The sequence below is a fragment of the Periplaneta americana genome, chromosome 16 (genome assembly GCF_040183065.1).
Source record: "Periplaneta americana isolate PAMFEO1 chromosome 16, P.americana_PAMFEO1_priV1, whole genome shotgun sequence".
NCBI lineage: Eukaryota > Metazoa > Arthropoda > Insecta > Blattodea > Blattidae > Periplaneta > Periplaneta americana.
The window spans coordinates 15,500,184-15,523,956 of record NC_091132.1 but is presented as its reverse complement, the minus strand read 5'-3'; the positions used below and the strand labels follow the sequence as shown (position 1 = coordinate 15,523,956).

Here is a 23,773-nt window from a genome sequence, read left to right as displayed (position 1 = left end):
GAGAGTTACAGCAAAACTTGCTTACTACAGTGTTTTGTCTCTCCTGTAAAATTTAGTTATTTCAGTTAGCAAATTTTGCAAAAACTGTTCTCAATTACACCACGCTCTTTTACTTTACCACTATGCTACAGAGATCTATGTAATAAACTGGTTGAATTAAGGTTATGAATGCTTTCATATTTGCTGCCTATTATGTTTCATTTTGAATTCATAAATTTTAAACAAAAATCTGTTTTATGCTATATAGAGGAAATATATTGATGTGATCTGACGTATTCAATCAAAAGATCGTCCCTCATATTATGTAATTTTAAATTAATATTATTTTATTTAATATTTCAGTGGCAATATGGCCATATTTACAACGAAAGAAGAGTAAAAACAAAAAGAAGTGTGTCACTGCACATCTGATTCATGATAGGATGACGTTCAACTTATGTTTCTTTGCATTTGTGGAAGCTAGACCTTGGCAATGTTGAATCAGTGCCGCCTTGTGTTCTTTCATTCTAATGTTGATTCTATTGAAATACATGAAATTTGTATTTGTCAAACTTCAACGAACTTCACCATAACGTAATGCAAACGAACATTGATCGTAATCCTGGCCTTACGATTGCTTTTTGATATGAAGGAAAAAAAATTTGAATTTGAATTTATTTAAATAACAAATGCTCGTCTTAGGGCAGTTCCAGTTACATAATATAATAGTAGAAGTTAAATGATACTATTAACATTTTAAGTAGAGACTGAGGAAAAAAACACTAGTTGAAAAAAATCTACAATAAAAGTTAAATAAGGGATAGTTTCAGTTTGAATGTGTTGCTGTTCTGATGCCTAGATGTTTGGCAGTGAAGACATTAGTACTCTTGCACTCAATATTTTTGAGGTATAGAATCTTCTTTTTTTAAACTTAATATTTAATTCTCTTATTCAAGTCCATCTACATTTGAAGAAATATAATGGAATATATCTTCAGATTTTTCTCTTTCTAGAGGCGATCTCAGCTTGTAAGTATATTCCATAGATATCTTATCTTGTAAATGAATAACCCAGGCACTAGGATATTCAACAGCATTTTCATAAAATTCATAAGAAATACTGAGAATTCTGTTGTGAAATAAGAGCCACTTCTTCTAAAGATGCCCAAAGTTGCTTAATTGATGGTGGAATAAATTGAAGGGTTTTTTGGAAAAGTAACCATAGTCCAAAAACATAAATTTTCAGAAGAAACAAAAACCTATGTGACATGGATGTTGTTGACACTTCAAGTATGAAATTCATCATGCCATTTCTTAAGGTGTTGTAGAAACTTGGGGAAAATGAAGTACAGTAGAACTTGATTATAACGACCTCGTTTTGTGTGACATCTCACCTATAACGTCAAATAGTCTGTGGTCCCAAATAATTCCCCATAAGACAAATGCATTTCTACCTTGCTTAATACGACAAATGTATATGCGTCTACCTCGCATATAACGTCATTTTCAACCTCAGTTTGGAAGAAAATTTTCTAAGAACCAAAGTATTATAAGAAATACTTACTTACTTACTTACAAATGGCTTTTAAGGAACCTGCAGGTTCATTGCCGCCCTCACATAAGCCCGCCATTGGTCCCAGTCCTGTTCAAGATTAATCCAGTCTCTATCATCATATCCCATCATAAGTGCACGCATTTTAACGCAATATGGCCACTAAAAGAAAAGTTTTAACGTTGGAAGAAAAAGTTAAAGCGATTCATTAACTTGAGAATGGAATTAAAAAAGCTGACGTGTGTCGTGAGTTTGGCCTAGTTAATTCCACAACTATGAAGTCTACATCAACATGGGGAACTATTAATAATGGAATTCCTCAAGGATCAATATTAGGTCCCCTACTTTTTCTAGTGTTTATAAATGATCTTGCCCCCCTTATAAAAGATGTAGGTCATCCCATATTATTTGCAGATGACACAAGTATAGTAATTACAGCCAATAACTCCAACACATTCCAATCTTCAACAGAGGAAATTCTCTTCAAAATATGTGACTGGTTCTCAGTCAATAAATTAGTATTAAATTGTAACAAAACTAACATAATTCAATTTAAATCCTGTCCAAATTCAACGTCGCAAATTTCTAGCGCAATAATTAACAATAGATCCCTATTAGAAACAACAACAACAACCAAATTTCTTGGCTTAAAAATCGATAATGTGTTAAATTGGAAAAATCATATTAAAGAAATTACCCCCAAACTAAATTCAGCTTGTTTTGCTATTAGATCTATGCAAAAGATAGTAAATATCAATACCTTAAAAACAATATACTTTGCATACTTCCACTCGGTAATGAGTTTTGGAATAATATTCTGGGGAAATTCCACAGATAGTAACAATATATTTCTATTACAAAAAAGAGTAATTAGAATAATAGTAGGTGCCAAATCTAGGGAATCGTGTAGGACTATTTTCAAAAAACTACAAATAATGCCCATGGCTTGTCAGTATATCTTTTCATTAATAGTCTTCCTCGTATGTAATCGTGAAAACTTTGTAACTAATTCAACAGTTCATAGCATAAATACACGTCAAAAAAATGACTTTCATACTCCATCGGCAAGTCTATCGTGCTATCAAAAAGGAGTGCGTTATATGGCAGTAAAAATTTTTAATAGCCTCCCTATCGATATAAAAAATGAAACTCAAAACATAAAATTATTTAGGGCCAAATTAAAGAAGTACCTAATTTCTCACGCCTTCTATTCTGTAGGTGAATTCATGACATTCAATAACACTTCATGAAATTGATACTAAAACTTTGTGTTGTACTAGTAGACTATATTGTAAATCTCGTCTATATATATATTTCATCTAGACTGTGACTATAAATTAAGATTTTATAATAGTATTAAGTTTTTTGACTTGTTCCATATTCTAGCTGTAAGCATGTATGAATACCATGGAATGTTAATAAATACAATACAATACAATACAGTCCAAATGATTTGGGAGAGCAAGGATGAAATTGTTGCATTTGAACAAAATTGATCAAGCTAGGGGAGGGAGCAATGAAATTTCAACTGAAATAATGAATATAGGACGTAATTTAGAAAGTGTATATTGGGCAAGTATGAGACAACAGAGTAAAATGACTGATTACTTCACACCAAAGTAGACTAAAGAAGTTTGGTGAGTTCTGAACAAACTGTTTTAATACAAAATACTGAATTTATAATTGTACATGTATTTTATTATGTTCATGATAGGCTTAAAAGTGAATACATAAATCTAAAATGAGGCTAATTAAGTTTGTTATTTTCCATTTTCCACCTTACTAGACTCATAATATGAATCTTGGTTACTACGACACTCGTTTATAACAACGTAATTTTTAAGGTCCCTTGGATGTCGTTATAACCAAGTTCTACTGTACATTTATAACTTAAATTGCCTCATAGAAATACATGTATAAATGTAGATAACTTGGACAATGGTTGTTTTAAGAAAAAATACTTTGTTGTGGCTGAAATGTGCCTGTATTTTAATCTTTTTCTTTATCATATCCTGTTTTTTTTCCTTTCGTTGTTTACATTTCTTCCATGGGGTTACTTCTGCACCTAAAGATGACTCCATAACATACAACAATTCACGTGCTAAAGTATTTTTCTCTGAGGTGGCTTTTGCTGCATACATATGAAGCAGTACTGCCAGGCTACTACAGTTTAAAATTGTATGGATAAATGTTTCAAGATGATATGAGTGGGATATTTGTAAATGCTACCATCGTCCTGGCTGGACAATGGCTGTTTTCACAAAAATAATCTTTGGACTATGGTTGTTTATGAAAACTACTGAAAATTTCCAGGGACTATTGTTTTTTTCCACTAACAACTAATTCAGTACATGGTTGCTGTAATACCCACCATATGTTTAATATCTTAAATTTGCATTTTTTGGACTATGGTTCTTTAAAAAAATCTCTTCATTCGAAATTTTCTCGGGCTTCCAGCCAGGTCATAAGTTGGTGATCCACCGACATTTCGAGGATGTTCATCTTCCTCATCTTCAGGGTTAAATGATATCTGAGGGTACCTAGCTCCTTAATTTATAATTTTAATTTAGCTCCGCCAAAAATCAGGAACAAGGTCAGATCAGTAAAAGACGATCTAGGCCTCAGAGTACCAGGGATCTACTGCATCCCGTGTGAATGTGATGCGGCTTACATTGGACAGACTGGACGCACAATAGCGACGCGTCTTTTGGAACATCAAAGAAGCATCAGATTAATGCAGCCCGAAAAATCCGGATTGGCTGAACATTGCATTGAAAAAAGCTATAGGGCTAATTTCAATAACACCGAGGTCCTGGTAAAGTGTGCGGGCTATTGGGATAGAAGAGTAAAAGAAAGAAAACCTGGCCATAGTGGCGGAACGTGGTAACCTGAACCGGGACTCGGGTCTCCAACTAAGCGCGGCATGGGCACCGGCTATTAAATTTCTCACCGCCCGGACGACGGGCCGTCATCAGCGGAGGACACATGAGAACTCGTCCGCCGAGCCCACCGTGAGACCCAAGGTCATTCAGCCGGAAAGCACAAAGCAAGACGACACGTCGGCAGCGTTCTCGCCGTGGTCCACACTAATAACAGCCAATCGGCGCACAGCTCCTCGGCTGACTCCCTCTGGCACTATAAATTAAGGAGCTAGGTACCCTCAGATATCATTTAACCCTGAAGATGAGGAAGATGAACATCCTCGAAACGTCGGTGGATCACCAACTTATGACCTGGCTGGAAGCCCGAGAAAATTTCGAATTATCACGTCGCCAGGAAAGCTTCAGTAGTTATTTCAAAATCTCTTCAATTTATCTTATTTCCTGGAGTTCAGTTTTTTAATAACTCTGTTGTCAACAGAAGATTCGACTGCAGCTACGTCCTGACTTTCACTTTGATTATGAAAAAGTGGCCAAGTTGCATTAGCAAAATTTATCGCAGCAATATGCAAGAATCATTAATAATAATGAAAATGTGGGAATATCTGGGAAAAAATTATTAAATCCAGGGACATTCTGGGGACGAATTTTGCCTGGGGACATAAAAAATTCGAGGTTTGTCCCCGGGAAAGGGATTGTCTGGTAATCTTGTTCTATAAAATATTGTAAATTTTATTAGTACAACAATGTAATTTATTCGTCACAACAATAATTCCTTTCTACAATTCACCTTAAACGCTCTCGTCAACAATTGGATCTTCACTCAACACAGTATTCGTTATAGCACTCCACCGAAGACAATGACAATTTACTTGGACTATTACGCACAACAATGAACTGTTAATCTTAACTAATATTTACAAAGCACTATTTACAAATCAGAACTATCAGTTCTCAGTTCTTCTATCTCAGTCACTCGAGTTCACAGTATCTCGAACCACAGACCTTCAGAGACAGTTCACTGTACTCGAACTCAGGTCCCTCCAACTGCGGTCCACTGCACTCGAACTCAGGTCCCTCCAACTGCGGTCCACTGCACTCGAACTCAGGCCTTCAGATGCTGACACAGTTGCGGACGCACACTCGAGTCGAACTCCGGTACACAAGACTGGCTTGCTTGCTCTGGCTTTCTCACTGACTAGCTGACTAATCAACTGAAAACTGCTCTCGTTCCTTCGCGACCGTAATTTATAACCACAGCGACGTAGCCTCGAAAGTTCCACGCGTCTCTAGAGATGGCACTCCAGAAAAATCCAGAGCTCTCTCCTCTCTACCAGCACCAGATGCGCGCGCACTCTCGTCGCGTTGACGTAATACACCCCCTCTCTTTTCTCCACCGCGCGCCATCACTCAGTGTTCCGTGGAGTCTGTGCGATCTGCTTTCTTGCGAGACGCTGGTCGTGAGTTCGAATCTCACGTCGCTGTCACAATATGTTACATCCAAAAATGCTACAAAGTATTTTTATGCTCGACCATGCCGAAATGTAGTAATTATACACTTGGTAGCAGCCCTTTAATGCACCTCATTAAAGTACACCTATTCATTAATGTTCAGTTGTTCAGCCAATCAGAAATCACCATTGTAGCATTATGAAAGCACAAGTATCGATTATTCTCGGATATGAAATCGAAAGACAACGAGGGAAACGTCACGGAGGCTGGAAATCCAATACTGTCGCTGAAGGTTATGTTCTGTTACTATAATAATTAGCGTTAATTGTAAATAATATTCAAATAAATTCAATTTGTCATCTCGTTTTTCAATATCTAAATCAGTTTCCAGGTTATATCAAGATTAATGTTCATGTTACTCTCTAGATTATATCAAAGTCAATGACATTCGTTCCTCGGAAAAAAATCAATATTTTCGCATCTGCGCACATCTCACAATTTAGAAGGTCAGCCACACCTGTGGAGTAACAGTCAGCGCATCTGGCTGCGAAACCAGGTGGCCTGGGTTCGAATCCTGGTTGGGGCAAGTTACCTGGTTGAGGTTTTTTCCGGGGTTTTCCCTCAACCCAATACGAGCAAATGCTGGGTAACTTTCGGTGCTGGACCCCGGACTCATTTCACTGGCATTATCACCTTCATATCATTCAGACGCTAAATAACCTAGATGTTGATACAGCGTCGTAAAATAACCCAATAAAATAAATAGAAGGTCAGTTCCGCTCGTCACTTAGATAACCATAACATGAATACTTATGAATAATTTCAAGTTAGAAATATGGTCGAGCATAAAAAGTCGTATGAAACTTGCCTATAATGGTAATTAAGACGCTCGTATGAAAATTATGAAACTTGCTTGCGCTCGTTTCATAAACAAATATACTCGCGTCTTAATTACTACCATTATAGGCTCGTTGCATAATCTGTACTAATAATAAATCTGTAGCCAAAATTTTTCTGGTAATTTTAGATTTTCCAAAAATAATTGGTCCTAACATATATAATTAATCGCCCTGGAACCGAAAATCGCTTTTTTGAAATTTTTGTTTGTATGTCTGTCTGTCTGTCTGTCTGTCTGGATGTTTGTTACCTTTTCACGCGATAATGGCTGAACCGATTTATATGAAAATTGGAATATAAATTAAGTTCGTTGTAACTTAGAATTTAGGCTATATGGCATTCAAAATATTTTATTTAAAAGGGGGGTTATAAGGGGGCTTGAAAATTATTAGGCCTACATAACAAAAGTTTTTTTAAAAATAATTTTCGATAAGTTTTATCCTATGCAAAATTTTGATAAAACTGATATTTAATGAGATAAATGAGTTTCAAAATTACAATAACGCCATCTAAGGCGGTGTAATGAAATAAAAAACAAATGACTTCATCTATAAGGGGCCTTGGTCAACAACAATCGAAAGCTATGAAACATAGCCTGCAGAGAATGTTTCTGTGTTTGTATGAAGTAATATCGGAAGCTAAATTAACCGATTTGTATAATTAATTATTAATTCACCATTGGAAAGTGTAGTTTTTCTAGATGGACATAATGCTATAATATTATTACAGTAACTTCTGAGTGAATCGAGGACAGGTAAGATTAAAATAGCTTCTTATGCACAGAAAACTTGATATGCTATTCTGTACATTCGTTTCCTGTATTTTCTAAAATAGTTTTTATGACCAAATGAGTGGTCTCTGGATCAAAATGGTCGCATTTTAGTTCTTTTAATACAATTTAAATTAATTAAAATAATAAACGATTTATCCTTCTATCAAACACGAATGTTCCCTGGATCAAATGTCGTATTTTAATTATGTAATTACTTTATATTTATTTCTAACAGGTGCAGCGGAGCGCACGGGTAAGGCTAGTGTACTATTAAAGTATTAAATTTTTTGTTTTAAGCTACTAAAATCTACCATCTCTAGTGATATGTTTAAATTGCATTGTAGGTTTTACATGAGCAGATAATGGAGTCTGAAGATGCTACTGTTGAAGATGGGAATTCCTTAACATTGGGTTGTACGGATCAGACTCTGACCATTGTGACATCAACGGGTGAAGTGAGTGTGGATGTAGCAAGCATTGCGAGTGATCACAGGCAGCTTGTGGAGACGCAAGACATTCACATAGAAGGCGCGCAGGTGCTAGAGATGGAAGATGACAGTGACCTGGGAGTAGTGGAAGCTAGTGACAGAGTAACAGAAGGGGGCGAGTTCATAACAATTGAGTGACAACGAGGCTGTGATGTAATGCAAGCGAAGCTGTGACCGAAGGAAAAGTGTTATGCGAATCCAGTTACCATTTATATGTTTTAGAGATTTATTGTCCAAGTTGATAACAGCTAAAATGATTATTTAATGAATCCGAGAAGAGAGTAAAGGCTGGTTTACATTAAACTGGGAACATAGTCGTTTCTGTTCCCGGTTTATTGTGAACCAGCCTTAAGTAGGATTTTAATGTAGATTCCATAACACTTCAGCGTATACACAAGCGATCTTAATATAATTTGGAAAGTTAAATTTTTTTCCTTTTGGGAACTGAAACAAATTAGTGGCAATCTTTATTTCTAAATCAATGTACCGTTGATTTCCCAGAAGAATGATAATATAATATATATAGAGTATATTTAATATTCTCAAATTTTGATTGTTGTCTCATATTCTGCAATAGGCGACCACATGGATTCTTATTCCATTTCCGTTATTAGATTTCTCTCTCTCTGCACAAGAAAAAAATAGAACTACTTGTCTACATTATATGAAATTCTGAATTCCCCCCTTTCCTCTGTCATGCATACATTGTTACAATTTACCAAATTTTTAACTTCTTTCTATTACTGATCACTGAACTGATAAGTTGATTAAAAATGCATTAGACATAACCTCACATTTTTAGCGTTAAATTTTATAAGTATGTTTATTATTATTTCAGTACCCTCTTCTGTCGCTATACTACAGTGAGGTCACAAAATGGTTGTACCCTCCATGTATTACGACACTAAAATGGGTATGATTGATTGATTGATATGGACATGTACCTGATAGTTTAACAATCCAAGACAACAGCACAGTCTACTATATACAGTCACGAAGCTTGGGATGATTTTTTGCCAACGAGTTGCATTTCTCGCGATAGTTGCTAGCCGCTTGGAGTGCTGTGAGTACTACGAACAATAGACTGTGTCACTGCCATCGTGACCTATACAGGCCGTAAGGCAGGCCATGCGACTCGCTTAACCCGATCACGAAGGGTGGCGTTTCAACCATATAAATTAATTGGAATGCATAAAGAGTAACATATATTTATCTAAAATGTAGCGTAATTGCATTAATAAAATTTAAAACAATGATTAGGGGACACTTCAGACATAATTCCTCGAGAGTTAAGGTGTAATATTATTTTTGGTGTGAAAATTACGTTGTTCGTATGTGTAATACCTGCCTTTATTTCGATTAAATATTGCGAAATTCTTGTACATTCATTTATGCACGATTCAATGATTTTCAATTGCACCGCATGAATATTTAGATATGTTGAAATTGTCGGTTATGTTTACTGTACCAGTTGCCCCTTTCTGTCTAATTTTGGTCTCCAATGCCCTGTCACTACATATGTATGTTATGTCATATGGATATTATAGGTTATGTTTACTATATTTAACTTATATTCCTATATTCGCAATTAAACATTATAATTAGACATAATGTCATGTATGACATCCGTCACATTCTATTTGTCTGTATTTTAATACTACAATTGAGTACTGATTTATTGTATTTATCTACTACCTAAGAGACGAAGTAACACAATCGTACGTACACTAATTTCATAGGAGTGGTATGGTAAATTTTCTGTCTGCAATTAAGGAAGGTAGATGTGATAAATTAAAATCACATAAATTCGTTTTTATTGAACCTCAAAATAGCTTCCATTCTAAACTTGAAATGTTGACGCGAACAGATTATGTTAACATGTAAAATTCTCTTCACATTAAAATAACAAAGTTTTGTAATTATTTCTGCAACATATTATGCAACAAGAAGTAAACGGAACTTATGGACAAATTAAAGCTTAGCAATGATAAGCAATAAAGTTATAATATATTTCACTGAGCTCCATACACTGAAATAGAAAATCCAAACAAACATTACGGCCTGGTCTACATCGAAAAGGCATTGACTATGCTGTATTTTGTATTTTTGTGAAAAGCTATGTAAACTGTGAAATGTTCGTTATCGGTTGTAATAACTGTAAATGGCTAAAATACAATAATTTGAATAATAATATGGGACAAGGAGACGTTTGTAGTACTATAAATTGTAAGAAAAATAGGTTAGAGTTATCCTTCTTCCGAAAGATTCAGGAAGGTGAGTTTATAGAATATAATATATATTTTATGAAAATAATATATAAACCTTATGTATTTCATATTTCAATAGTGGAAGGAAGGTGTTAATTTTTTTCAAAAGAACACGATATCGAAAGTACAATACATTTTATCGTCTGCTATGGAAAGAGTCTGTGATGAAGCGATAGTAGCGATCCTGGTGGTGAGCAACTACCTATGGATGCATATTTCAACTGTCTATGTTTGCATATTTAGTAAGTATTAAGCTTTGTGACTGTATATACTAGACTGTGACAACAGTATGAAGACCTTCATTTTCATAGAACAGCTGAATTCTGTGCCGTGTCATAATAGATGTTTTGCGGAGATAATAATCAAGGGTCACTTTGTTTTAAGACATCTTCCACAGCTGCTCGTAATTACGCTGTTGTGTTACAGCAGTGATTTCGCACCTTGTCCTCGTTCAACCCCCAGAGAGCCTTATCAGGTGTTTTTGAAGTCGGGACTTCGTGGAGGCCAGGCAAAAGGAGCTTGTTCATCTGCAGATCCTCTTCCAATTCACTGTCCATGATCAACCCCCAGAGAGCCTTATCAAGTGTTGTGAAGTCGGGACTTCGTGGAGGCCAGGCAAAAGGAGCTTGATTATCTGCAGATCCTCTTCTAATCCACTGTCCATGATCAACCCCCAAGAGAGCCTTATCAGGTGTTGTGAAGTCGGGACTTCGTGGAGGCCAGGCAAAAGGAGCTTGATCATCTGCAGATCCTCTTCCAATCCACCGGTTCGGAAAGGTCATATTCAGGTATCGGTGTACATACAATGCGAGGTGTATTGATGCCAGCTTGTTGCAATTGTGGCACCAACCAATCACTAAGCACGCCCTGGTAGGCTGGCCCATTAAAGGAACCTGGAAGAAGAAAGGGCCGAAAATGTCTATTGCATTCAGTCCAGCCATATCATGACATGGTGTGGATTTCTCTCCACTTCTTCATAAAAGAATGGGTTTTCTTTATCCCAAAAGACGATGTTTCGTGAATGGATGCTTTGGTGATACCACATTCGTCTGTGAAGAGGATATTATCATGGGAATATTGCACACGAAACATTTTAAGAAGCGTCCCACATGCTTTATGTGCATCCATATCAGCATTGCTTAATTCATTGACGTGGAATGAATGGAAATGCTTGTGCTTTAAATCAACTTTCATGCGTTTCATCATAGTTGAACAAGTTTTTGTACATTTCCAAGTCATTTGGTTTCTTTTGTACAGACTGTAAAATTTTTCCTTTGTCAGAAGAGAGCCAATTGTTGATCCATAGGTTTGTAAAATGAGACTTTACTGAAGCAAAAGCATTTCACATTTCTGATAATCCTCCTTGTCTGTGGTGTAATAATCATAATTAAGATCTGGAACACATTTTTCTATGCTGTCCATCCATAAACCACAAAAGAAGTAAATTAAAATCATCAGTACCAGTTGCAGAAGACACAGCCCTGCAGTATATATTGACTACACCCCACCTCTGGCTACTAGCAACAGGCATCTATAATGAACACCGATCAAAATACCCCTCATTTCTCGTGAAAAACAACAACTGAATAGACTACAGTGGACTTTATGTTATCAGCAAACACCAGATTGATTGATCATAGTTGAACAAGGAATGCCAAGCTCTGCAGATCTTTTCCGAGTAGATTTCATGGGAGATCTTCCCACTGATGCAACAGCATGACATGTTTCCCTCCTTGATGTCGGCCTTACACTTCTGGAACGGTCTTTCACACTACCCGTTGAAAATGCATGTTTTTCCCACCCCAATATTGTTGCTTTCCTTGCCTGTTCCACTCCAAAGCGGTCAGGAAATTTCATCTTCACTGTTTCCACAGTGTCGCCTGTATGACGTCTTTCATGAAGCCAATCCACTGTTACTAATCTTTGTTCGATTGTAAACAGACTCTGATCAGCCATGTTTGTTTATAACTGCACGGTTACCATGGTAGCATGGTACTACCGTAAACATGGGGGGGGGGGTGCCCAAGGCTTCTATATACTCAATAGGTTATCTCGTTTTTCAATAGCCAATAAAATTGCTAGTTGGCTGATGACGGGTGAAGAGTCCATGCTGATTGGTCCTTTATTTTAAATGATAAGCGTGCATTATAAACATAATTGCCTCAAATAAAAACATTACAAGGAATATAAACCAAGTGTGTACGTATCATGGAATAAAATAAATACGTTGAAAATGTTTATACCTTGTATATAAAAGCTGTACTTGTCACTGCATTATTTTTCTGTATTTCTTAACAATTCTTCTGCTCTCAGTGTCTGACGTCCGTTTTCGTCTGCTAGTTTTCAGTCTTGTGTCCACATACTTGAGTCGTATAAAGAACCTAGTTTTGACTGTACAATCAACAATAATATTTCACGTGGAACGTTATGTACGAACATTGCCACATATTCTTTGGTTCTTTTTATATTATTCCGCCCCTTTCTAATCGTGTTCTTGCCATGAAACGCATTGTAGTATTTTTCAGTATTATTGAAAATACTTAGCCATGCTGGTGATGGCATGGTTAAACCTTCAAAAGATAGAATAATGTACTAAAATTTAAAGAGGGCCAAGATGGTGGTGTTTTTGTTGTAAATGGGTGTTTATAAAAAATCTAACATTGATTGATTTTTAATACCGCATTGTAAAGTTTGGAAAAAGGGGCATGTACCAGTAATGAAATGTCAACAACACGTTCATTTACAATAATCAATATAACTCAACAATAAACTGTCACTGGGGGCTATTATGATTAACCCACTGATTATGCCATGATGACAAAATGTCAAATCGTTAATATAAAATCAATATAATGAGAATTACAGTGAAAAAACATCACTGGTATCAGTCGTTAACCCTCCACCCCTTTGGTATGCAACTGTTTAGTATTAGTAGTTAGTATTTTTTATACAAGTAGCATGATTACAAAAGAAAGAAAATAATTTGTAGGTTAACATAGATGAACCTAATCTAATTATATAAAGCTGGTATTAACATAGGCTACTTATATAGACCTATGTGATTTATTTAAACTTACCTATAGGCTTTAACATTGTCGGTCGTTTCGGCTTTATTTTCATTAAAGCTGCTCGAAAATCAGGAACAAAATCGCCATCTTTAAAATGATCAGAGCATAGTCTGCTTGCATCAGGATTGAATTTATCATGTCTTTTGCACGCAATTACCCACATAATTTTTTTTTCTAATTTCTAAATTTTTAGGATTTGTAAAGAGAGACAATTCTTTATTTTTATCGTTAGAATTGTTGCATACCGCAACAGCACACCTTTGACCTGGCATAATGCATTCAAAACAACATAAACAAGAAAAAACACGAGATACTGCTTTGAAGCATTTGAGCTTTGGCGCGCTTAGCTATCTTGTGACGTCAGAATCGCTCTCCTTTCCCCGTTGATCCCTCGCCAACAAGCTCAATAATAATGCAACCTATGGGGAGTTTAGAAGCCTTGGGGGGTGCCAACATTCACAAAGTAAGTGAAATAAGAATACATGGGGGGAGGGGGTACGTCCACTTTATGACCTCACAGTAGTATGCGTTTTTTTTTTTCTTTTAATGTGAAACTTTTATGCACTTGACATACGAGATATCTGGTCACATTTTTTAATATGGTGACATCATCATAGTAGGCTCAAATTATGTTATGTTTAAAACAAAGTAGTTTCAGATCCAGCCAACTATGATAGAACATAAATGGGGAAACAAATGAATGTGATATAGTACTGAATTTATTTTTTAACCTTAAATGTAAAAGGCAACAAAATATTCAACTTAATTTTAAGTTAATAAATGATTATACATACACAAATGGGTGTGATTAATAAATGCGGTGAGTATACAGACAGAAATAGTTAATTGAACGTAGTATAGTTCTAAAGTACCTAACTATATATTAATTCCCAAATTAATCCAATTCTCTGTAATCATATAATGATATATTATTTTTCATTACAATTGAAGGACTCCCTGCAAAAACGAGATAGCTCCACTTTTACAAAGTTGTGGAAAATTGCAAAAAACATTATAAAAAATTCAGATTTTAACTGAGCTTGTCCTTTTTCAGAGTATGTTCTAGGTACCTAGGAGTTTCATTTTATCACTCAATCATTTATTATAATCAGCAATTTAGGGGAGTAAAATATAAATAAATAATGGAGCTACTCTCTTTTTGCAATAAAATTGGATACAATTAGCCATGTTTTGCACTGAACACACAATTACTGTGTCAGTATCATATAAACTACAACACAAGACAGCAGATATACATATATATACAGATGAACTGTAAGTAATGTCATTAATTTCAGGGAGGTTATTCTTTGAGATATTTCAAACAAAAAAGTTTAATACAATTTTGCTCGTTTTTGCTTCCTTTTCGAGATAAAAATTGTTTTATATGAAACATTTCATAGCGTGTTTTGGGAAAGCCATTGATTTAATCCCCAATATGCTCGGTCATTTTAAGAGAGCAAAATATGATAATAAATTATTGAAAGAATTTTATTTTTGTCCTTTAAATGTGCAGAAATCTGATCTGATTTTGGGACTGTCTCTTGTATTGAGTTTTCTGTAGCTATTTCAGTGTAAACTATGGGATTTGTAGGTGGAATTTTATACTCTTCTGAATGATTAGAGCAAGTATTTTGTTTTAAAGAAGTTTTAAGCTTTGAATTCAGCACTCTTCCTTAATGGAAACAAGTGCATTTTTTTTGTAGGGTAATTAACACCCTGTTGCTTTTCTAGACACTTTTCTTCATTCGAAAGACTTGCAAGGTATTACAACAAACAAAATGTAATTAATTTTAACTATGTCAGTAGGTCACTTCAGATTCAATCAGTGTATTAGTCTATTTTGTGTGAGAAATTACTTTTTCTTTCAAACAGTACCATAGTTCATTTTAAAATTCCATGTACAATGCCGTAAATTCAGGAAAGTTCCTGACATTGGAAATGAGAGAAGATGAGCAATCAACTTCATGTCTTACCAACTCGGATATGTGTGAATATATGGTTGAATCAATTGATGGCACCAGACATTGAATCACGATACTTACAAGAATGCGGTCTTCAGGTCAATATATGATTCAGCAGATTGTAGTGACATGACTTGCAGAGATGACATCAATGTGAGTAGACTAAACAACTCTCAGGGAGATGGAGGTCTATTCAAGGACTTCGTCATGAACTGATTCAGACCTGGGTGTTTTGTAGCTGAACCGTTAGATACCACCAAACAGTGAATCGTGATACTTAAAGGAATGTAGTCCTACAGAGTTAAAATAATTATTCCTATCTAAAGGAAGTGAGTACAATAAGCCTCAGACTGTAATGCAAGTCTTTGGGCCCCTTCCGTTAAAAATAAGATATGGATCTGCAAATACAGTTCACAGTTTTCAAACTCTCTTGTTATGTATCTGCAAACTGTAAGGAGATCTAAACTCTGTGTGATGTATCTCGTCTCACTGTGAAAAGAGAGAGAAAGGAGATATGTATTTTGCAAATCAAGATTTCAGGTACAACTCCCTGTAAAGTTGATTTGAATAATTTCGAGGGAAAAATTGTTCCGGAGCCGGGTATCGAACCCGGGACCTTTGGTTTAACGTACCAACGCTCTACCACTGAGCTACTCGGGAGTGGTAGAGCGTTGGTACGTTAAACCAAAGGTCCCGGGTTCGATACCCGGCTCCGGAACAATTTTTCCCTCGAAATTATTCGAGATATGTATTTATTTACACTGCAAGTGGGCAAGCACTGGTGGCAGTGGTATACACAATATAAACAATACACAATAAAATTTACAATACACATACAATTTTATACACAATACAATTTAACACAATAATAATAAAACATAAATAAAATACCTAATTTTACAATACAACCTACATAATTATGTATAGGACCTACATAAGTTTCAATAGTCTTTCACTTTACTCTCATCTCACTCACTGTAGTGGCACTATAACGCATTTCACTGACACTTTAGGACACATTTCACTGACACTATAGAACACATTTCATTGACGCTATAAATTATCACTGATCGGAACTATTCACTGCACTGTAAAACCATAACTTCACTGATACAACAGTTCAAATAAGTCAAATAATTACATCCTTATGCATACTTTTAAACAGAACTACATTTAAACTAAACATTTCTAGTCTAAGACCCTCTTACATGCTATTTTTAAATAATTTACAATTCAAACCAAGGAAGTAACTCGTCAGGCTAAATAAATACGTGTCACCTTAAAAAATTAAATGTTAAATGTCACCTTAATTTTAATTTTCACTTTATACACAACTTTTTAAGTTATTCTTGAATCTCCTTAAGGAAGGACAGCCCTCAAAGACTGCTGCAGATAGGTCATTCCAATCATTTATAGTTCTATTTAAAAATGAGAATTTACCTACATCCGTTTTCTGTTTCCTACATTTGATTTTAAAATCTTGATCATTCCTACCATAGTACGTTGGCTTTTCTAATCGAGCCGTTATGTCTACCCATGCTTTCTGACCTAGATGTGCTCTATACAATGATGTTATTCTAGTTTTCCTACGTCTGTTTTCCAAAGTTTCCCATTTAAGTTCTTTTATCGTATCGTTTCCATCTTCTCTTTTACCTTTAATAAATTTAGCTGCCCTATAATGGATTCTTTCTAAGGAATTTATCTGATATATTCTATAGGGATCCCAACATGTAGTTCCGTATTCCATTAACGGTCACACTAATGTCTTACTTCGTCTGTGTTATGACGATGGGGGAGTGGAGTGGTGCCGTCCATCCATCCAGTGGCGGAAGGGACTAGTTGATACATTCTGTAGCACAAAATAAAATATCTCTCTTCGTACTGTGTAGTTCCATCACTGAGCTTGTCTTTCAAGAAACTGAGTTCCGACAGCCTGTACAATATAAGAGATTTTGAAAGGAATCCTGGAAATTTACAACCCTCCTATAATCTCCACCCTCATTTGAAGGGACTTGGTTTTATTGCTACTGAGACAAGATAAACCTTACCAGGTATAAGGTTCGTTCCACCAACAGTCAGGAACCGTCCGTAACCATCGTGAGCATGCGCAGTACAGAAAAAGCGTTCCAACACAATCCGAACCAGTCCTGAACCAGAAACATGTACTGCAGTCAGGCGTTCCAACAAGCTTTTGACACGGGTTCAGAACGGTCAGAAATAGTCCGTGGATTGAGGCATGTACGGAAGAGTACGCAAGACGCGCATGCGCATAAGCTCACCAAAGTCTCCTGGATACTGAAGAAAGACATGATCGACTGTTCACATCATTGCGGTTAAAGATGAAAAGTGACAGTACAGACGAATAATAAAACTAGAGATTTAATTTTAAATTTTCGCCAAAAAGAAAGGGAATGGAAATTATTTGGGTATTGAAACAGTTAATTACAACTTCAACATGCAGCTTTGATTAAAAGTATAATAAATAACGTACATACATTAATAATTAAAAAAAGAGCTATTTTTAGATGAGAGTCCCCCAGTACACAACATTGAATTATCGGAATTCTTGCCTTCCATATTTTTTTGTCATCTTTTTATAGAAAATGATCGAAATTCTATTTTCTGCAATTAAAATTAGCTGCAAAACGATAATAATAAGCATCCCGTTCTTAGCAAAGATGATCACAGTTATATCATCTCTGGATTTAGTACATAACGATCCGCGAAAGCGTTCCAACAGTGTCCAGTCCAGTTTCAATCCCATAGCAGATGCTCAACTAGCGCATGCACATAAGATGTACATGAACCACTTGTTGGAACGAACCTATAAAAACACTGTTGTGCTAATAATCGTGGAAATAACTCTGCTTTTTTGAGAGGGAGTTTATAAAATCTTAGAAGCCTATTCTGGGATGCCAGTGTCGAGGTCCAGCCCGAACAGAGTGAAAGTAGATGGGACAGCAGGAGTTTCACAAAGATGCTTCCTACCAAGACAAGAACTGCTTATTAAACTTGAAGCCTTTCTTTCCTGAGATTTTACTATCAGAAGACTAGAAATAGCTGAAAACATGGGTGGGTTTAGTAGTGAAATAACTTTTTTTTTTTTTCAGCAGCAAAGTATATTTGATACGAATTTACTTAAGTTATACTAACAAAAATTACAAAATTGTAATGTTGCTTGTGAAGTTATCACATAAAAACACTTCATCATGCCATACTTGTGAATCAGATATACTTTTTAAACGTTTACACATCATTTAATTTGCTGCCTAGTGTCGAAGGATTCACATCACTAGACAAGAGTCCAAATCATTTGTTCACAATTGCACTGAGACGCAATCATTAAAGTTCTGCATTCGCAATACACCACACACATATGAAATACAAATAAACTTCTTCCTTCATCGTCTTCCTCTGCCTCTTCCACGACCTCTTCCCCTGGCGCGTCCACGCCCCCGACCTCGGCTTGCACCTGTAATGTTGGGAATACTTGTTGAACACAGTGATATTCATTTGTGACGATGTTTACGAAATACAAGACTGGACAAGAGTTTTTAATTTTAAACCTTCCTTGTTATAGGGTTTTCTTTCATAACTTGTAATTCCATTAACGTGCTAATTACAATATATCCTGCTTATTACACACACCCTAGATATTATTATTAATGTGCCAAGTAAGGAGGCTTAAGGGAAGAGGTTGGTTAAATTTGAATTTTTTTCCTAACATACATAATTTTATTTATTTATGTTTTTTTTTAAGTAATAGGCTCTCACTGCTGTAACAACTCAAATTCTAGATTACTGTTCGGGGGGGGGGGGGGGGATAGGGCCTAAATTTTGGAGAAAAAAAAACAGGATACAGTAATTAATTAAAATAACTATATTTCAGCCATTTTTTAAAGATATATTCAAAATTTATATGACATTTTAATCCTGAAACACGTTATTTAAAATATCTGTACCATAATTTAGCTTTCAAGAGTTTAAAATAAACAATTACATTTCAAGAATAAATATTAGAGATACTTTTATACAAATATGGAGAGAGATTTTTCAAATGCAACAGAATAACAAATTTCTATTACAAAGAACAGTTTCCCAATAGTCTAAAAAATGTATGTACCCAATATCATGCATGTAGCATTAATAGTTCTGAAGATATACAGGGACATCATTTTATTTTTACTAATATCAACCTGGCTAAACCTCTGAATTAACGGTTGAGGATCGAAAACACTTTTGTTACCCCTTCCACGATCGGAGTTTGATGACACTAGCGTAAAATGAAAAATCATTTTACTAGGTATAGGAGGGAAGAAAAGTAGTATATCTATTTACGTAAACTAGTAAGTATTACGATTTTGATTTTTATAATTTTCATTCGGTTTCTATTTACTCTAAATAAGGTACAGTATAAACAATAAGTGTTTTTTTTTATTCACTAACTGAAATATCCAGGCGGACTTATATTGTGACAGCACATTAACATACAATATGGAGAGTGCAAAATAATCAAAATCTGAATATTTAAACAAACTGTTGAAAATGGTGACTGTTCATTTCGATGCAGGCTTCAATTTTTTTGTGCATATTATCGAAGACGTTTTCAAGTATATCTTCGGAAATTGAACGTATTGTTTCTTGAATGCAATTCTTTAATTCTTCTGTTGTTGTAGGATGCAAACATAACAGTTTTACAATAACCCCAAAAGAAATAATGCAAAGCACTCAAATCAGGCGACATGGGGAGCCATAATCCTACCCATGTTGAAATAATTCTCTACCTATTCTGTAACAGAGTATCTTACGTACTGTAAATTCAATCTTCACTTCTGCCCGATCTGCACAGATAAATTTACTCATATATGCTACCTATTTTCCCGTCCAAGTGGTTATGTCGCAGGGTCATAGAAAGGGGGAAAATTATGTGACAGTTGCTTAACGAGGCTCTTTTATTTAAATTATTTTAAATATTTTTGTACAATATTATGTAGCCACTAGCCTTTACAGAGAGGCCAGTAGAAATTGACTAGGGAAACCGGGATGCGACGTAACCAAATAACGTAACAATATCTGTGCGAAAATACCTATGATTCAATAATGAATGCTCTTTCTTCACTGGAAAATGCGACCATATTTCTGGAACGAGCTGTATTCACTCAGTACTGTTTAGGCCTACTATGACCGAACGTCTCTGACTGCATATGCGGCATTGGTTCTGTGTGAGGACGGATAGAAGGTAGTAGAAGGGGTGGGAGGGAAGTACATTCAAAAACTCAGGTACAATAAAAATTGAAGTAAAAATAAAATGATGTCCCTGTATAACTTTCTGTATGGAATAAGCAAAAAATTAAAATTACAGGAAAGTGCAATCAAAGCTTGTCACTTAGAAGCCCTGTACACCAAAACTTTAAAAATGACGTTGCAGCAGCTGAAAGAGTATTTTAAGGGATTTTTTTTTAATTAGTAGTGTTTCATCATTGCTCTATTGTAACCATTCTCTCTCCTCAATAGCAAACATCTCTTTTATCGTTAATTTTAAGTATAATTCGAGAACAGAAAATAGCAATGACTACAAAATATGTCAAAAGGCTGATAAAAACGTGTATTTCCAAAATAATGTGCTTCTATAAAATCTGGAATAAAATGAAACTGTAAATCATGATATACATAAAATGTAAGAGATACAAAATAGTTTAGTCCTCAAGTATTATTCGGCAACCACGTAGTTCACATTTCATCCCCCAGATACTAATACTGCAGCTCAACAATAAACAAAGCATTCAGTATATTACCTCGTGCAGCTTCCTTCTTCTTCGCCTTAGCCTTTGGTGTGTCGTCTATTAATAAAGTTTCCAAGGGAAGAGAGTCTGGGAGTATGTAGTAACGAATATTGTTGCCTCGAATGCTGAGTGTTTCCAACTGCACTGGATCTCTGTTCTTCACAGTCATTTTTACTGCTTTCAAATGTGTATTCATAGCAACATCCACTCCTGTTCATGAAGGAAAACGCTTAAATAGCCTAGTTTTTTGGGATACATCATGAGAAAATATTCAAACAAATATGAGAAACTAGGATCGAAAGTCCAGGTGACTTGCTTTGGATTCTATATTTGGTCCAGAGAAAATACTCGTCTTTTCGAAAATACTATCTCGACACACCGAAGTATAGTGTCTTAAATATCAAACTTTCAAAATCACTTGAACTTCCTGTGCGCTATATAGTAAGGTCCTATCTACCAAGTTGTTTCGCTCATTTAGACACACAAAACAGAAACAGTCGAAATATTGGTAATTTCATAGAAGACGGGCACTTTGTTGAATATAATACGTATTACCAACTTTTTTATTTCAGAGTTAAATGTTAGTGATCTTTTAGTGACTTTTACATGTTAGTTCTAGGTTTTTTATACTAGGTGTCGCCGTGATTTTCTTTTAATTTGTTTGGTTATAGTTGTCATTTGTTCTAGAATTTTCGTTAATTTTGAATGGATAATGACGTTATCAGTTGTTCTTGGTTGTTTGACGTGAGTGGTGTTATGTTGTGTCTGATGGCTAAAGCTATTGAAAGTTTGTCATTTTATGATTTTCTTTCGACTTGATTGGTTATAATTGTAATTTATTCTAGAATTTTCATTAATTTTGAATGGATAATGACGTTGCCAGTTGTTCCTGGTTGTTTGACGTGAGTGATATTACATTGTAGATTTGTCTGCATTTGTCTAATGCGCATCATCATGCTTACGAAAAGGCACTTTTCAGTGCCAATAATTTATTTTGTGTGCACAAGGCTGGAATTTTGAAGTAAGAGGGAAAGGAAGGAATCCGTGTTGTGATATTATTGATTAAATTTTGTGTCGATTTTGGTTTAGTTCTTTCGCTGGTGATTAAGGATTGTGTTGAATGTTGAGAAGAAAACTGTTTTTTCTGTGGTTTAAAGAAATTACTTACTGAATTTTCTGTAGATGTTATGGTGTAATAAGTGTTCGAAGAGAATTTCATTTAGTGTAAAGACGTGTTATGCAAAGTTGACTGTACGACAAAGTGTTGGTTTAGTTCTTTGTTGCCTGCATGGTTTAAGTTTAGACTGCCTTAAAGCCTGTGTCATTTATATTGGAAGTGAAGTGGTTGTCGATGAAGACGTCAATGAGAATTGAATTTTATTTGATAAGGTGATAAATTATTATGTTTTGTTTTGTGTTTTTGTGATTTTTAGGGATAAAGTGCGGTCGAAAACTATCAGAAAAGTACTACCAACTATGAAGTTCGAATGCCACGAAACGCCAAAAAAAATCAAAGGCGAAAAATTAAATATATTTTCATTTTTTGGAGGGCTTGTTCTTATTTAAAAATACGAATATATATTTGATTTTTCATCTTTGATTTTGCTATGTTTGGTGAAATTTGGACTTCATAGTTGGTAGAACGGTTTTGGTAGTTTTCGTCAGCCATGTTGGATTTTGCCCGTCTTCTAGGAAATTACCGAAATATTTTATATTTGAGAGGTATTACTTAATTAAAATAGGTTTTTCTCACGAAAGAAATAAAATACCATACATGATACAGTACTCTTTGATTGGTAAAGCCAAATCAGGCATCTCTGCTTACCAGTTATTGTTCCATGAACTTGAGTCCCATTCTTCAATTCAATGGTTACAGTTTCGTGACTCAATTTCATCAAAAACCTAAAAACAGAAAACACAATGACATAGCAAACACTTTTCTAGAACTTATTTAGCAATGTATTTTATTATTTGATGACAGTGCCCAATCATAGTACTGGTACAACCAATCTAGGTTAGGTTATGTAAACAGAAATTACACAATTGTAAATAAACGATTGCATTTGTTGTATTGACAATATCTATAGAGACTTTGGAGAGCAGACACTTTAATCATATTAGTGTGTTGTTTGACTCTAAAATGAGTCTTTGTATACCATGGGCCTATCAGTTATTTACACATACGTGTTAGGTTACGTTGATTATCTATTGTGAATTGAACACACAATCAACATACATGCAGAATTGTCATTTCCTCTTCATTAAGTTGATTATAGCCTATGCAAGTGATATTTATTTGAATATACTCATATATACTTATAAACGTAAGTAGTAATTTATGGAAAATTAATTATTTAAATTCGTAAACATGAAAACATATTTATTATTGTATTTTTACTACTACTTTCAGGCTAATACAAACCATTCTATTCCCGACATCTAATAAATACATACAAAACAAATAAGAGTAATAAATACCTTACTAATTTCATGATGATCGCCGATTTAAAAACTCATACAACACAATTATTTACTTCGTACACCGGCAAACGCCAAACGCTACACTTACGTTCCGGCGTTGTGTTTGTACACTCGTCTTCGAAATAAAGCGGAGAAAAGTACAGCTTCGGTATTTGTAAATTTTGAATAAATAGAACTCTTTGGTCAGTCACT

The 23,773-nt window shown here is 35.1% G+C and overlaps 2 protein-coding genes across 3 annotated transcripts in view; one reads left to right on the top strand and one right to left on the bottom strand.

The window, feature by feature from the left end:
- Positions 1 to 14,152, top strand: part of LOC138690999 (protein BANP-like) — a 40,470-nt gene extending 26,318 nt beyond the window's left edge. For both annotated transcript variants that reach the window (XM_069812630.1, XM_069812629.1), the window contains exon 8: positions 7,875 to 14,152. In XM_069812630.1, coding sequence (XP_069668731.1) covers positions 7,875 to 8,156 — 282 coding nt within the window. In that variant the 3' untranslated portion in view covers positions 8,157 to 14,152. The remainder of the gene's footprint in view (positions 1 to 7,874) is intronic.
- Positions 14,153 to 18,411: 4,259 nt separating this feature from the next.
- On the bottom strand, positions 18,412 to 23,726 carry SmD1 (small ribonucleoprotein particle protein SmD1). The gene is made up of 4 exons (XM_069849412.1): positions 23,579 to 23,726; positions 22,926 to 23,002; positions 21,113 to 21,310; positions 18,412 to 18,789 (listed from the first exon to the last, which is right to left on the bottom strand). Exons 1-4 carry the CDS (start codon positions 23,590 to 23,592, stop codon positions 18,719 to 18,721), a joined length of 360 nt encoding a protein of 119 aa, XP_069705513.1. The 5' UTR covers positions 23,593 to 23,726; the 3' UTR covers positions 18,412 to 18,718.
- Between the last annotated feature and the right edge of the window lie 47 nt (positions 23,727 to 23,773).